General features: G+C 44.1%; 1 protein-coding gene across 3 annotated transcripts in view; it reads right to left on the bottom strand.

Moving 5' to 3' along the window:
* Nucleotides 1–8,699: 8,699 nt before the first annotated feature.
* HMGN3 (high mobility group nucleosomal binding domain 3) overlaps nucleotides 8,700–17,423 on the bottom strand; it is a 34,268-nt gene continuing 25,544 nt past the window's right edge. The window contains exons 5-7 of one of the 3 annotated variants that reach the window (XM_054021928.1): nucleotides 10,568–10,681; nucleotides 10,349–10,448; nucleotides 8,700–10,041 (exon numbers count right to left, since the gene is read on the bottom strand). In XM_054021928.1, the coding sequence (XP_053877903.1) occupies nucleotides 10,028–10,041; nucleotides 10,349–10,448; nucleotides 10,568–10,681 (228 nt within the window). In that variant the 3' untranslated portion in view covers nucleotides 8,700–10,027. Of the gene's footprint in view, nucleotides 10,449–10,567; nucleotides 10,682–17,423 lie in introns of all 3 variants that reach the window. The other 2 variants (XM_054021927.1, XM_054021929.1) reach the window with 2 other exon arrangements.

Raw genomic sequence — 17,423 nt, 5'->3', positions numbered from 1 at the left:
TTTTGGATCTTCACAAATAAAAGGATACAATCCTGCGAACATCTAGAGTGCAGCTTGTTGTATTAATTTAGATGTAATATATGGGACACAGGTCCAACATTAAACAGGGTTGGGGTTGGTATACAGAGATGTCAGCCTACTTAGTACCATGGCACAAACACCGTTAAAAATCCTTTTAACATTTTATTAAAAGGATACAGAGAAGAAGAAAAAACAATTAAAGCATTTGAAATGCAAAGTATTAAGTAAGGCTTTCATTTTAACATTTTTGTTGTCTTTACCCCTTTAGCTGTAGAGTGTTTTAGAAGGAAAAAACTACCCTTGTGTGAGTCTCTTAGATAGTATTAAAGATGGTAATAACTGTCCTTTTTCTTTGGTATTAGGAAATAATTGGAATAAAAACCTTTTCCCACAATCTACAGAGGAGCCTCTTCTATGGCTCAGAGGGAACAGAAGTGACTCAGTCTTTTTGTGCAGCAGTCATGATAGGGATTGGCATAGTCTGACCTGTAGAGAATAAGATTCTTCAAAATCCAGAATCTGAAATTATTAAGTTCCATGACACAGAATACATCCCTCAGCCCCATATTTGGCCAGCAAAGAAAGTACTAGCCACCAGACAATTTAAAGTTTAGATTACGTGACCAGTGTAAACGGCCTCTAAAACAGTACTAATCCTATGGTTCCCGGCCAATGGGAGCTGCAGAGCTGGCGCTTGGGATAGGGCAGCGTGCAGGGGCCGCTGGCTGCCCCTACACATAGGAGCCATAGGGGAGATATGCTGCTGCTCCCGGGAGCCATGCAAGACCCCAACCTCACTCCCCAGCAGAAGCTCAAGGGCCAGATTAAAAGGTCTGATGGGCCAGACACGGCCTGTGGGCCATAGTTTGCCCACCCCTGGTTTACATGTTACTCTCTCCATTTGACATTTAACTCCTATGCTCACATTGGGAGAGCAGTTCAGTAGTCTTAAATGGAACACCTTAGTCTTCTTTCCTGGCGGTGTACTTCACGTTACATTTCCACAGGTGAGAATATGCAGGGGCTCATGTCTAAGATGAAAGGTTACTTGCCAGTAAATGTAATTCTTTTTAATGGATTATCCCTACACTTTCACCCTAAATTTCTTTTCTCTTCAGAATTCTTCTTCTCCTCTAGTTCTGAGGTTTAGATGGAACTGAGGCAGTTGGGTCCATATAACCCTTTTATGGGTTTATCTCCAAATACTCCATGTTGAGAAACTGTACACTCAATATCCAAATAGCTGTATTTACTATCTGGTTCATCTTCAATGTTGGGGTCATAATTAAGGCTACGTTTTAATCATGGGTATTTTTAGTAAAAGACATGGACAGATCACGGCAGTAAATAAAAATTCAGAGCCTATGACCTCTCTGTCACTTCTACATTATACCCCTAACTAAAACTTGGGCTGCGAGGCCATGGGTGCTCTGGAGGGGTAGTCCGGGGGCACTACGGGTGCTCGGCGGGAGTGGCCCAGGACCCCCACTAGTTCTGGGGAGGGTTGGTGGTGGTGGCAGGGCTCCCTATCCAGCTCCAAGTGTCCCTGCAGCTCCTAGGGGGAGAGAAGGCCGGGGGGCTCTCTGCGCTTCCCCGCCACAAGGTCCAGCTCCACAGCTCCCATTGGCTGGGAACCAAAGCCAATGAGAGCTGTGGGGGCGGCACCTGCAAGCACAGGCAGTGCACAGAGGCCCCTAGCCCCTCCATCTAAGAGCTGCAGGGACATGCTGGCCGCTTCCGGGAAACCCTCCCAGGTAAGCGCCGCCCCACCCCCAGCCCTGAGTCCCCTCCCACACCCAAGTGTCCCAGAAGTCATGGCATCCATTACTTCCATGACAGACATGAGTCTTAATCATAATTAAGTGATTTGATTTTGATTTATTTTAACTATTGTTAAATCCATAATTGGAGGTTATACAACAGTGATCCCCAAACTGTGGGGTTGACCCTTTTAGGGGAGCATGGAGAAACATTTGGGAGGAGCATGGAGGAATGTTTGGCAGGGAGTGTTGCAGGGCCTGGACCAGCCCCTCTCCACCCCTAGCTCTGCTCTGGCCCCACCTCCAGCTGCGACTACAGCTCCCGGCTCCATCCCCAGCTGCAGCCCTGGCCCTAGCCTTGGCCCCTGGCTCCCGGCCCCACTCCCAGTCTTAGCCCCTGGCTCCTGGCCCGGCTGCAGCTCCAGCCCCAGCCCCGGCCCCCTTACATGTCTGTGCCCCCCCCCCTCCAGGAAGCACGGCCTGCTCCCAATCACAGCTCTTGGCTGCAGATGGGGTAAAGGGGGGGAGGGAAGGGCAATGTGAAAAGTTTGGGGACCACTGTTATAGAAGGTAATGTCATATTTCAGAAAAATACTTTCTCCAAAACAAAAATTAAAAGAAGTTTCAGTATTAAGAATGGAATTACAAAAATAATTTCAGCACTGTCTTCTGTATTATGGAGGACAGGGTAGGGAAAGAGTAGTTATACAAACACCTTAACAGTTAAGTTCAGAGTAATTTAACCAACATTAAAAGCATCACTCAAAGCCTCAGGGGCCTCCCTTATGGATAAACAAATGCAGAAAATCCTCAAATTAGGGGATTTTATCATAGGAACTATCTAAACTTCCTAAAATGAGACAAAATAAAAAGTTGTCTGTGAATATGAAAGAACATCTTGATAGACCACATAATGTATACATATCAAAATCAGATTTCAGAATACTGCTGTAAAGTTGGAACTAACTAAAATAGCACACCTGAAAGAGGTGTGTTTCCTAAGAGTCCAAATCCACTGATGTAGACAGGCAGGAGTGCTGCCAGCTTTTCTGCTGCCCTAGGCGGCGGAAGGTCCCGCCCCAAAATGCCGCCCCCCACAGAGGCGACGGAAGGTCCCGCCGCCGAAATACCACCACGGTCGCCGCCCCCCAAATTGTAGTGCCCTAGGCGACCACCTAGGTCGTCTAATGGGTTGTGCCGGCCCTATAGACAGGTCTTCAAAACAGAATTGGTCAGCAGAAACACTTACTCTTTGAAACTCCAGAAAACTTTTCCTTCAAGTTGGTTCCTTAACTTGGCAGAATATAAAATTGCTGCTTAATTTTCCTCCAGGAAAGCATCCTTAGTTTTCTCTGCAGGATAGGGTCACAGCTCCATGTGTAATATTAACAGGGATGAATGACACTTGTGGAATTTGACATTTTAAGTCCCTGGAACTTTATTTTCAGGTTTCAGTAAAACTGGTTTCAGTTCACAAACCAATGCCTCTTCTCCCCACTTTATAATTTTAAGCCATCTTCCCCACTGATTCTGTGATGTTTTAAATATAATCAATAAACCTGGGGTGGCCTACTTGTGGCTCCGGAGCCGCATGCAGCTCTTCAGAGGTTAATATGCGGCTCCTTGCATAGGCACTGACTCCAGGGCTGGAGCTACAGATGCTAACTTTCAGTGTGCTGGGGGGTGCTCACTGCTCAACCCCCTGCTCTGCCCCAGGCCCTGCCCCAACTCCACCCCTTCCCCCAAGGCCCCTGCTCCCAAGCCTGCCATGCCCTCACTTCTCCCCCTCCCCCATACAACTTCCTGCGCATGCGAAACAGCTGGAGGCGCTGAGTGGCGGGGCTATCGGCAGGTAGGAGGCACTGGGAGCAGGAAGGGCGGGAGCTGATGGGGGGCTGCTGACGTATTACTATGGCTCTTTGGGAATGTACACTAGTAAATTCTGACTCCTCAGGCTCAGGGTGGCCATCCCTGCAATAAACTAAAGCTGAGCCTGGTTATATTAGGGATACAAGACCCCCTCCTAACCCCAAAAGACCTGAACTCTCACACGTGTATTCATGTACTTTATTTTTCCAGTATGAAGTCTCTTCCCACGTCTGGTGTTTCACTTTTCTCTTCCTCTCCCTGTTAGACTTTCTCTACACAGCTGCCAAAGAAGCAAACCCAATGGTGGCTGTCAAATTTTCAAATCTGTGACAGTTGAGTGCAAAGTTAAGGAAAACAAGTTTGTCCATCCTCAATTTTCACTATTGTAAAGCAAGGGCGTAAGTCTTCCACCAGCTGTCCCAGTGATGTTTTGGTCTTGCTAGTCCAGGAGAAATGTTTGGGAACTACTGCTGCTGTCATTAGAAGAGTTGAGCATCCAGAGTTGCCTTTTGCTCCCACAGGCAATAAGGGACAGGTGAGAAGTAACAGCACAAGAAGTGAAATGCGATTAGGGAAAACTCAAGGAACCTAGCTTACTTTTGCTGCACAAGAGTACTGTTCCCTCCTACTTCCCCACAATAAGCCTCATTTTGAGGTTAGTTATCTCCCCCCTTTTCTGTTTCACAATATTGCCAGGCGCCTAATGTAATGAGGATTTAAAATATAATAAATTTGGGGTTCTTTTGGCTTTTGAGTCATTAGGATTTTCAAGCTTTTCTCCATAAGCACAAGGACTAGGATTTTTTTCAAATGAAAGCTGAAATTCTCATGTCATTGCAAGACTACAGGAACCAAGACTTTTAAGAATACTACCAAATATCACTAAAGTTGGCAACATAGGTTTCAACACAATGTTTGAAACTGCTGGTTTATTTTTGAGGAAGGACTAACTTGGTAAAGCAAAAGATGGAAGAGCAATGGAAAAAGGAAGGTTGGGGTAATTAGCCCTGCTGAAAGAATAAAAAATCTTGTGTAACTGCAGAGCCAACAAGACACTTAGAACCATACGTGGTCTGGTTCAAAGCTAACGTCTTGGTGTTCACTTACCTCCCCTCCAAATAGATTTCAGTCTGTCATGGAAATGTTATAGATCACTTTGATCTCTTCATCAAAAGACATTTAAGTCTACTAGCACTATCATCCGTTCGTCTCTCACTGAGATGGCCATCTTCTTGCTAAACAATTAGCTTACTATGTGTGAAGAATTTTGTGCTCCTGTTTCATGAATTTTTTACTTTGTATTTAAGGGCAGAACCACTTTAAGGATATACTTTAATTTCTATTGTATACATTATGAACTTCAACACTCAGCTTTTAGTATGTTGCACTTACTAGTTTTCTGAAACACCTTTCCCCCGCTCCAAATATATATCTTTTCACTTGTTACTTCTTTAAAATTGTATTTATCCTTTCTAGCCTAAATCCAGTCAATTAGAACTTTGTTTTCCCTTTCATTACTGAAATCCTGTATCTATTGCAATTATGGCATCAACCTACTGACTTTTAAACTTGGAAAAAAACAAAAATACAGCAATACTTGAAATATCCTACTTTCATTTATTTTTAAGGCCTGGAGGAACCATTAGTCCATCTTATCTGACCTCCTGCATATCACTGACCAAAGATTTCACTCACTCACCTCTATTGAACCCAATAACTTCAGTGTGACTAAAGCACAGTTTCCAGAACGGCATCCGTTCTTGATTTGAAGACATCAAAGAGCAGAGAATCCACCACTTCCCTTGGTAGTTTGTTCAAATGGTTAACCTCCCTCACAGTTTAAAAAAAACAAACAAAAAAAATCGTGCCTTATTTCTAATTTGACTTTGGCTTCAGCTTGCTATGGCTTTCTCCTCTAGACTGAAGAGCCCTTTAGCGCTCAGTATTTTTCTTCCCATGAAGAGGAGGGTCAAGTCACCTGTTGATCTTTTTGATAAGCTAAACAGAGCTCTTCAAGTCCTTTTCTGTAAGACTTTTTCAAATAATGTTTGTGGCTATTTTCTGCAGCCTCTCCAATTTTTCATCATCCTTTTAAAAAAAAAAAAAATGTTGACACCAGAATGCTACATAATATTCCAGTATTGGTCTCACCAATCCCATAGACAGAGGTAAAAAAATCACCACCCTCTTTCTCCTTATTACTCCCCTGTTTATACAGAACTCGAATTTCACATCCCCAGTGGTTTCAAAGGTGTTTCTCATTAGTGAGCTATTTCGGGTGAATGAGTGTATTAGAGCTAGAGGACTGTGATACATGATTGTATTCACAGTCAAGGGAAGCAGAAAGACTGACGCAGGAAATGGGCTAACTATCCCCTTTATAGGAACCAGCCTGGTTCTTGGTAAATAAAGCCATAAATTGTGTAAGCATTATTAGCGTAGATGTGAAAAGAGGAGAACTACAAAACAAAAATAGCAATAAGTAGTTTCCCTTTTTATTTTGCATTACATTTGATTTCTAATGGAACTTAGCTTTCATGACCACTGTAACAATCTTTAAAAGTAAACTTTAAAATGCAAAAAGCAAAACAAAGTTAACAGTAAAAGGAAAATATTTTGAAAATTACGTGGTTTTAAAACTAATACAGCTATGAGAAAAATCAGAACTCTACTAGACCATTGCAAAAAGGAAATGACAATTTTAAAACACCATAAGGCTGCACAAAGAACAGATCTTTACAAATTCTAAATATATTGGTGATTAGTGCTTGAAAAGCCTTAAAATGGCAGTAATAGGATTTTCAATCTGAATCTCAAATTCAGTTGCAATCAATGAAACTGAATTGGCAGAGGGATAGAACAACATGGAAGGGACAATTAGATGAGAAGCAGAATTTTAAATAGATTGTAAGGATTGGATAAAAGTGGCTGACTGCTTAGTAAGGAGAGTTATGACAACAGGAATTTAGTAATATATGAAAAAGAGTTTGACTTACAATAAACAATGATATAATATTTTTAAAATAATATATGATAAAACCATCATGAATTCAAGTTAGATTGAGAAATCTACATTTTATGTTGAAAGTTCAACCTTAACTCTGTTGTGTTTATGCCTTAAAACATGGTCTCTTTATATTATAAAGGATTTGTGAAATACAATACAGTAACTCCTTACTTAACGTCCCCCCGCTTAACGTTGTTTCAAAGTTACATCACTGCTCCATTAGGGAACATGCTCGTTTAAAGTTGTGCAAAGCTCCCTTATAACGTCGTTTGGCTGCCTGCTCTGTCCACTGCTTGTAAGATTCTGTGGAAGAACAGCGACTTTACAAGGGAGCATTGCACAAGTTCCTCTTCTCCCCCCTCCCTCCCAGTGCTTGGAGGGGGAGGAGCAGGGACGTGGGCGTGCTCCGGAGAGGAGGTGAAGTGGGGGGTGGGAAGAGGTGGGCCTAGAGCATCCCCCGGCAAAGTCGGCGCCTGTTTTTCTCAGGGGAAGCTGCTGCTACTGCTGCTGTTGCGCAAGGTGCTTCCTAGTGTCCTCGCCTGCAGCGGGCTGTGCCTGTGTGGGGTAAGCCAGGGGCACTTCCCAACCACAGTACAGCACAATAATGTACAGTATATAATGTCTTTTGTCTCCCCCAAAAAAATTTCCTTGGAACCTAACATTACATTAAATCTTATGGGAAAATTGGATTAATTTAATATCGTTTCACTTAAAGTTGCATTTTTCAGGAACATAACTACAATGTTAAGTGAGGAGTTACTGTATCTAAAATAAACTGAAGGTTTTATGTAACCTGACCTACAATAAGTACCTGCAGTCCTCCAATTTGGCTTTATTTTGAAATCAGTGACAGCTACTGAACAAGAGAATCTGTTTAATAGTTTTAAATATTTTAAACCTCACTTACTTTGAATCAGTTTAAAAGACTACTTGTAAAAAAGTTTAAGCTTGATAACTAAGCTTTAAAACTACTGAGCTAATTTTCTTTAAAAAAATAGCTTGCCATGAATTCTAAGGCACCTGGCACCTTTAAGTTAGAATTTTATAGCTAAAGCAATTTCAGAAGTAGCTCCAGATTACCTAGAGGTGGTCTGCAGATCATCAATTGACTACAGACCACAGTTTTAAAGCACTTGTTTGGTTAGAGGCATGGAAAGTGCCAGCATTTTGAGGGTTAAAAAGAAGTGTCCCCTAAAATCCCATAGAGTGCTTTGAAAATTTTACACAAGGGGTGTCAGTGACTGGAGATGGGGGGGGGAAACGCCACATACATAAATTTCTCACTTTTTCTGAAAATCAGAAATCTTAAGTGGATAAACAGGAATTTTAGGGATCTAGAATTTTATGGAAGTTCTTCTGAGTGGGTTTTTCTGGGAAAATGGATGGTCTTATTGTTAAGGCACCATACTGGGAGTTAGAAGATCAGGGTTCAAAGCCCAGCTCTGCCACAGACTTAGTGTGACACTGGCCAAGTCACTTAATCTCTATCTCAGTTACCATCTATAAAATGGGGGTAATTCTACCTTTCTAACCTGTGGCAGTGGGGAAAGCATAAATTCATTAATGTTTGGGAGTGACTCAGATATTATGGTGATTGGGGGTGGAGGGCATATGTATTTATATTGATAGACCCACCTCAACAGGGCCTGTCTTTAGCAAGCAAATCATAGATTGTTGTGCAGGAATCACTCTATGAAGAGGAATAACTGCTTCCCTTCTAATTGGATCATCATCTTTATTGTGTCCCCCCCATCACTACCCTTATTCTCAACCTATTTCCAAAAGTGTAAATTCTTTCTTAGATGGTAAGCTCTTTGGTGTTGTGACAGCAAGTCTTTATGCTATTGCACAGGGCCTATCAGAATAGAAACACTGATCCTGATTGTGGCGTTGGGTGCTACTTATATATAACAGAGAAGCTGAATAGAAAATGTACTGAAGTGGAGGGAGCAGGGAGAGAGAGAGAGAGGTTTTCTAAAATATTAACACCAGGCTACTTCAGATGACCACTTGCTTCCTAAATAATAAAGAAGACACTAAGGTCAAGCAATACAGTCATTTATTTATTGACTGAAACAAACAAAAGTATCCCCAGACATAATGGCCACCACTTCAGCAATACAAATAAATGTTACTGAACAGGGAACATTCCTTTCTCACCTTCCCACCCCCACAAACAACAATAGAAATACTAGAGTTCCAGAAGAGGATAAAGAGAAAACTATCAAAGGCGCTTATAATGAGCTGAAGAGCTGTAATGTATAGGTATTAAAGATCATTAGCTAATTTATCACCACCACAAGCCCCTCAAAAATACTTTAATTGTTCCATCTCTACCACATACCGAGTATAGTGCTGTTTAACAGCAATTGCACTACATTTACAACTGTCCTCTGCTGAAGCAGAACAGCAATTACTATTTTATGTTAAATTTGGGGCTGTAGATAGAAACAAGAGTTCCATGTAATAAGCTGCTGAGATTAAAAACTCCTGTATTAGATGAACGGGGGGAGGAGGGGCAGGGAGAGAGGAAGCAAAGCTGCTCCTGAATGCCTTTCAGTTACTGTACATTTGCTTCAATCAAGCAATTCATTCTGTTTTGGTATCTCACTGTATGTTATACTGGTACAGTAATACAAAGTCTATTCAACTGTGATAGTAAATACGAATACACTGGTTCATATTGAGAAGGCCATTAACATGTGGACCATTGAAAATCTTGACCTGTTACTCATATGTGGACATTTAAATATGTTTATCAGAGACCAGCAAAAAGCATTAAACGTAGTGCATGCAGAACACAATAGTTGCTAAACCATTTAGTCTTCCACACAATAGTTAAAAAATGAGTCAGGCATTCCTCAGATTTAGAGAAAACATTAGGAGGCTGTAGATTTGCAGGCAAGGAGACCTTTTATTTTAATCCATTAATAGAACCCAAAATAGTCAGCAGGTGGCCACATCTATCCATGTTTCATTAAAATCACATAAACCCTAAGTACAAAAGCACCACTGATTATTGCTCTAGAAAACTGCATGAAAAATTCAAATACACACAGTAAAAACCATCACCATATGCACAAGACTTAATTTCTTAAAGCAAGTGTATGGAATGCTGATCCAATTTGACACACATCTTCCAATGCTAAAGTTGATATTTATATTACTTGGCAGCAATGGGAATTTCTAAGAGCATGGTTATGAGAAGGGATATGTTCCTATACAGTTTAATATGTCAACTATCATCGTCCTAAAAAAATTAGCATTTACAAAATACTTGATAAAAATATCTTTTAAAAGTTGTCCAAGAGGTACATAAAATCAACCCAAAATTTTCATGACAATTCATTGGCTCTTGTCACCTACAGATTCAGTCCTCTGTGCCTGCGAAGGGGAAGGGAAAAAAAAAAAAAACAATTACTATAAAAAGTTACTGCTCCATGTGTAAAAAAAGCCCCCACACTAGCACCTTCTCCTTTGATGCATTATTTGCAACTGCTCAGTTTCAAACTATTTCAGTATTATATTTACAGACACAACAGGTACACACACACACTTGTCTTCATTTATTGATCCCTGCTTTTCAAAAGCCATAGAAGCCTTACCTGCCAGCTTCCATTGTTCATAATGAAAAGCACCACACTACTATCTGTTTCTATTCACTGCACACATGCAGAATGCTCTACCGTACCCTTAACTTTCACTGTTTCAATCTGCCCTTTTACTGACAGTGTGCTGGGTGGGGCACCTCTGGATGTTGAAACACTAACAGTTGAGCGAGAGATGCGAATCTGCAATAACATTATGGGCAATAAAAAGAAACATTATGAACATGCTATCAATGGCTGAAAGATTGAATAATTTTTTAGAAACACTGATTCAATCAGTGGGAGGTCTGTGTGGAAAGTACCTCTTCAGCTTTATTTTCACCATTTTCAGATGGTGTAGTACCTTCCTTTGCAGCTTCTTGTTTTTCATCCTTCTTTCCTTTAGCACCTTTGTTAGCCTTTGTTCCAGGTTCCTTCTGATAGAGGATCAAAAACACGGAGAGAGTGTGCATTAGAAGTTGTTGGATACTTGTTACTATCTATGAACTATGAGTAAGTTGTGTGTGACAAATTAGTACAAAACGTCAGCTACCTCTCTAAAGATGATCTGGAATGCTTTTACCCGCAAGTGCCAAAGCTGAGGGTTCTAAAGCTCTCCTGCAACTGCTGCCATCACTAGCAAAATTTAACTGAGACTCTACTGTTTCTCTTAATTTTCAGGGATTTAAAAAATTACTCTAGCAGAATAAGAAAACAGTCCATACATCATACAAAAACAAACCAGGATGGACATACATATCAGAACAAGTACCGTCTATTAAAATCTTATACAGTGAAGCACATTAATTGGACCAGAATCACAGCTGAAGTGATGGCACAGCACTTTTGGATTCAATAGAAATGCACCAACTTACACTGGCTGAGGAACTAGCCCCCCATTGTCTTAAGGATATTAGAGAACAAAAATTAAGTAATTTTTGCTATTTTAGGCTTGCATGTTTCTCTTTGGAAAGAACACCCCAGATGGTAGGGGAAGTAGAAGTGGGTGCAACCTAGGCAGTAGTTACCATGAGATGGTTGAGTTCAGGATCCTCACAAAAGGAAGAAAGGAGAATAGCAAAGTATGGACCCTGAACTTCAGAAAAGCAGACCAAGGCCTGGTCTACACTATGAGTTTAGGTCAAATTTAGCAGTGTTAAATCGAATTAAGCCTGGACACGTCCACACGACGAAGCCCTTTTTTCCCCGACTTAAAGGGCCCTTTAAACCAGTTTCTTTACTCCACCTCCGACGAGGGGATTAGCACTAAAGTCGGCCTTTGCGGGTCGGATTTGGGGTAGTGTGGATGGAATTGGACGTTATTGGCCTTCGGGAGCTATCCCACAATGCTTCATTGTGACCGCTCCGGACAGCGCTCTCAACTCAGATGCACTGACCAGGAAGACAGGGAAAGCCCCGCGAACTTTTGAATTTCATTTCCTGTTTGCCCAGCGTGGAGAGCATAGGTGACCACGCAGAGCTCATCAGCACAGGTAACCATGATGGAGTCCCAGGATCGCAAAAGAGCTCCAGCATGGACAGAACAGGAGGTACGGGATCTGCTCGCCATATGGAGAGATGAATCAGAGCTAGCTGAACTCCATAGCAATAAACAAAATGGCAAAATATTAGAAAAAGTCTCAAAGGCCATGAAGGACAGAGGCCATAACAAGGACGCACAGCAGTGCCGCGTGAAAATTAAGGAGCTAAGGCAAGCCTACCACAAAGCCAGAGAGGCAAACGGAAGGTCCGGGGCAGAGCCGCAAACATGCCGCTTTTACGCGGAGCTGCATGCCATGCTAAGGGGTGCAGCCACCACTACCCCAACCGTGTGCTTTGCCTCCATCAATGGAGAATCACGCAACAGGGAAGTGGGTTTGGGGTACGAGGAAGATGATGATGAAGACAGCTCACAGCACGGAAGCGGAGAAACCAGTTTCCCTAACAGCCAGGATATGTTTATCACCCTGGATCTGGAACCAGTAACTCACCCAAGGCATGCTCCCAGACCCTGAGGACACACAAAGAACCTTTGGTGAGTGTACCTTTGTAAATATTACACGTGGTTTAGAAGCAAGTATGTTTAATGATTAATTTGCCCTGGCAATCGCAGCCAGTACAGCTACTGGAAAAGTCTGTTAACGTGTATGGGGATGGAGCAGAAATCCTCCAGGGACATCTCCAGAAAGCTCTCCTTCATGTACTCCCAAAGTCTTTGCAAAAGGTTTCTGGGGAGGGCTGCCTTATCCCATCCGCCATGGTAGGACACTTTTTACCATGCCAGGCCAGTAGCACATAGTCTGGAATCATTGCATAACAAAGCATGTCAGCGTATGGTCCCGGTGTTTGCTGGCATGCAGACAACATCCATTCCTTATCTCCCCTTGTTATCCTCAGGAGAGTGATATCATTCATGGTCACCTGGTTGAAATGGGGTGATTTTATTAAGGGGACATTCAGAGGTGCCCGTTCCTGCTCGGATGAACAGAAATGTTCCCCGCTGTTAGCCACGTGGTAGGGGTGAAGTGATCATCCCAGAGAATTGAGTGTGTGTGGGGGGGGGCGGGGTAGTTGGGTTTGTGCTGCATGTTAACCCGGAAACTGCAGCCCCTCCTTTTACATTGCAAACCCATTTTAAATGGCCAACCCAATGGGTGCTTGGTATGGGAAATGGGGGCACTACTGTTTGAAACCATTCCCACATGTTAAGAAGGTTAAAAAAGCCAAAAGACTGTGGCTTACCATGGCTGCCTGCAAGCCGAAATCTGTTGCCTGGCACTGTGTGAGTGATCTCTCACACCAAACCGGCAGGCCCTCAATATAAGAGGAAAAATGCGACCTTGTAACAAAAGCACATGTGCGGTGTAATGTGAACAGCAATATTTAATGTGAAAGAGTGTACCCATTGTTCTCTAAAATGTGTCTTTTTTAACCACTTCTCCCTTCTCCTCCACCAGCTGCAAATGTTTCTCCTTCACAGAGGCTAGTGAAGATTAGAAGGAGAAAATGGCAGACTCGGGATGATATGTTCTCGGAGCTCCAGCTGTCCTCCCACGCTGACAGAGCACACAGAATGCGTGGAGGCAGTCAATGTCAGAGTGCAAAAAAGCACAATATGAACGAGAGGAGAGGTGGCGGGCTGAATCGCGGGCTGAAGAGAGCAAGCGGCGGGCTGAAGAGGGTAGGTGGCGTCAGCTTGCTGACAGAAGGCAAGAGTCGATGCTCTGGCTGCTGGAGCATGAAACGGAAATGCTCCAGCATATGGTTGAGCTGCAGGAAAGGCAGCAGGAGCAGAGACCGCCGCTACAGCCCCTGTGTAACCAACAGCCCTCCTCCCCAAGTTCCATAGCCTCCTCACCCAGACGCCCAAGAACATGGTGGGGGGGTCTCCAGCCACCCAGTCACTCCACCCCAGATGATTGCCTGAGCATCAGAAGGCTGACCTTCAATAAGTGTTAAAGTTTTAAAATTTTAAACTGCAGTGTGTCCTTTTCCTTTCCTCCTCCCCCACCCCTCCCAGGCTACCTTGGCAGTTATCCCTCTAGTTGTGTGATGAATTAATAAACAATGCATGAATGTGAAGTAACAATGACTTTATTGCCTCTGCAAGCGGTGCTCGAAGGGGGGAGGGAAGGGTGGTTAGTTTACAGGGAAGTAGAGTGAACTGGGCGCGGAGGATTCATCAAGGAGAAATAAACAGAAGTTTCACACCGTAGCCTGGCCAGTCACAAAACTCGTTTTCAAAGCTTCTCTGATGCGTACCGTGCGCTGCTGTACTCTTCTAACTGCCTGCACGTAAACAGCGGCCAGGCGATTTGCAACCTCCCACCCCGCCATAAATGTCTCCCCCTTGCTCTCACAGATATTGTGGAGCGCACAGCAAGCAGCAATAACAATTGGAATATTTGCTTCGCTGAGGTCTATCCGAGGTGCCAGCGTGCTTTTAAACGTCCAAATGCACATTCCACCACCATTCGGCACTTGCTCAGCCTATAGTTGAACAGGTCCTGACTACTGTCCAGGCTGCCTGTGTACGGCTTCATGAGCCATGGTATTAAGGGGTAGGCTGGATCCCCAAGGATAACAACAATAGGCATTTCAAAATCCCCAACGGTTATTTTCTGGTCCGGGAAGAAAGTCCCTTCCTCCAGCTTTTGAAACAGACCAGAGTTCCTGAAGACGTGAGCATCATGTACCTTTCCCGGCCATCCCATGTTGATGTTAGTGAAATGTCCCTTGTGATCCACCAGGGCTTGCAGCAGCATTGAAAAGTACCCCTTGCGGTTTATGTACTCGGTGGCTTGGTGCTCCGGTGACAAGATACGGATATGGGTTCCATCTATCGCCCCACCACAGTTTGGGAATCCTATTGCAGCAAAGCCATCCACTATGACCTGCACGTTTCCCAGAGTCACTACCCTTGATATCAGCAGGTCTTTGATTGCGTTAGCTACTTGGATCACAGCAGCCCCCAGAGTAGATTTGCCCACTCCAAACTGATTCCCGACTGACCGGTAGCTGTCTGGCATTGCAAGCTTCCACAGGGCTATCGCCACTCGCTTCTCAACTGTGAGGGCTGCTCTCATCCTGGTATTCTGGCGCTTCAGGGCAGGGGAAAGCAAGTCACAAAGTTCCAAGAAAGTGCCCTAAGAATGCAAAAGTTTCGCAGCCACTGGGAATCGTCCCACACCTGCAACACGATGCGGTCCCACCAGTCTGTGCTTGTTTCCCAGGCCCAGAATTGGCGTTCCACGCCATGAACCTGCCCCAGTAACACCATGATTTGCACATTGCTGGGGTCTGTACTTTGTGAGAGGTCTATGTCCATGTCAATTTCCTCATCACTCTCGTCGCCGCGCTGCAATCGCCTCCTCGCTTGACTTTGCTTTGGCATGTTCTGGCTCTGCATATACTCCAGGACAATGCGCGCGGTGTTCATAGTGCTCATAATTGCCGCAGTGATCTGAGCGAGCTCCATGATTCCAGTGCTATGGCGTCTGGGCTGAAAAAAGGCGCGAAACTATTGTCTGACGAAGGGAGGGAGGGAGGGGCGAGTGACGACATGGCTTACAGGGAATTAAAATCAACAAAGGTGGCTGTGCATCAGGGAGAAACACAAACAACGGTCACACAGAATGCTCCCCCCCCCCCAAGATTAAACTCAAAACCCTGGGTTTAGCAGGCTGTTGATTTCACGGAGGGAGGGGGAAGCAAATGAATACAGAACAAATCTGGTCCATCTATTTTTTTACATCTTAAGCTGGCAGCAGACGGTGCAGCATGACTGATAGCCCTCGGCATCTTCTGGGTGCTTGGCAGAAAATGCTGTATTACGACTGCTAGCCATCATCGTCAAGACGGTTCAATACGACTGCCGGCAGGACTGAGTCTCCAGGAGACAAAACATGTCTGCCTAGGTGCCTCTGATTTAACTCACTGAGGAATATGACGATGATGTATACCAGTTGTAATACACCATCCACTGCCAAAAGGCAAGGAGCTGCTGCTGTGTAGCAAGGCAGCCCCACGTCTGCCAGCACCCAGATGACATATGGTGACAGTGAGCTGAGCTGAGTGGGCTCCATGCTTGCCGTGGTATGTTGTCTGCACAGGTAACCCAGGTAAAAAGGCGCGAATCAATTGTCTGCCGTTGCTCTGACGGAGGGGGAGGGGCCTGACGACATGTACCCAGAACCCCCCGCGACACTGTTTTTGCATCATCAGGCATTGGGATCTCAACCCAGAATTCCAATGGGCGGCGGAGACTGCGGGAACTGTGGGATAGCTACCCACAGTGCAACGCTCCGGAAGTTGATGCTAGCCTCGGTACCGTGGACGCAGTCCACCGACTTAATGCACTTAGAGCATTTTATGTGGGGACACACACAATCGACTGTATAAAACCCATTTCTATAAAACCGGCTTCTATAAATTTGACCTAATTTCGTAGTGTAGACATACCCCAAGACTCCCTTAAGGAACTGATGGGCAGGATCCCTTGGGACGCTAATATATGGGGAAAGGAGTCCAGGAGAGCTGGCTATATTTTAAAGAAGCCTTATTGAGGGTGCAGGAACAAACCAGCCCGATGTGCAGAAAGAACAGCCAATATGGCAGGCGACCAGCTTGGCTTAACAGAGAAGTCTTCAGTGAGCTTAAACTCAAAAAGGAAGCTTACAAGAAGTGGAAATTTGGACAGATGACTAGGGAGGAGTATAAAGATATTGCTAGAGCATGCAGGGATGTAATCAGGAAGGCAAAGGCAAAACTGGAGTTGCAGCTAAGAAGGGATGTGAAGGGTAACAAGAAGGGTTTCTACAGGTATGTTAGAAACAAGAAGAAGGTCAGAGAAAGTGTGGGACCCTTACTGAATGGGGGAGGCAACCTAGTGACAGGCGATGTGGAAAAAGCTGAAGTACTTAATGCTTTTTTTGCCTCGGTCTTCACAGACAAGGTCAGCTCCCAGACTGCTGCACTGGGCAACACAGTATGGGGACGAGGTGAGCAGCCCTCAGTGATGAAAGAACAGGTTAAGGACTATTTAGAAAAGCTGGATATGCACAAGTCCATGGGTGCAGATCTAATGCATCCAAGGGTGCTGAGGGAGTTGGCTGTTGTGATTGCAGAGCCATTGGCCATTATCTTTGAAAATTTGTGGCGATCAGGGAAGGTCCCAGATGATTGGAAAAAGGCAAATATAGTGCCCATATTTAAAAAAGAGAAGAAAGAGATCCCGCGGAATTATAGATGGGTCAGCCTCACTTCAGTCCCCGGCAAAATCATGGAACAGGTCCTCCAGGAATCTATTTTGAAGCACTTGGAGGAGAGGAAGGTGATCAGGAACAGTCACATAGATTCACTAAGGGCAAGTCATGCCTGACCTGATTGCCTTCTATGATGAGATAACTGGCTCTGTGGATATGGGGAAAGTGGTGGATGATATATATCTTGACTTTAGCAAAGCTTTTGATACGGTCTCCCACAGTATTCTTGCCAGCAAGTTAAAGAAGTATGGATTGGATGAATGGACTATAAGCTGGATAGAAAGCTGGCTATATTGTCGGGCTCAACAGGTAGTGATCAATGACTTGATGTCTAGTTGGCAGCTGGTATCAAGCGGAGTGCCTCAGGGGTCGGTCTTGGGGCCGGTTTTGTTCAACGTCTTTATTAATGATCTGG

This window comes from Malaclemys terrapin, chromosome 3 (assembly GCF_027887155.1).
Source record: "Malaclemys terrapin pileata isolate rMalTer1 chromosome 3, rMalTer1.hap1, whole genome shotgun sequence".
In the NCBI taxonomy this organism is placed as follows: Eukaryota; Metazoa; Chordata; order Testudines; family Emydidae; genus Malaclemys; species Malaclemys terrapin.
The sequence above is the reverse complement of the archived record's forward strand: the minus strand, read 5'-3'. Positions and strand labels throughout refer to the sequence as shown.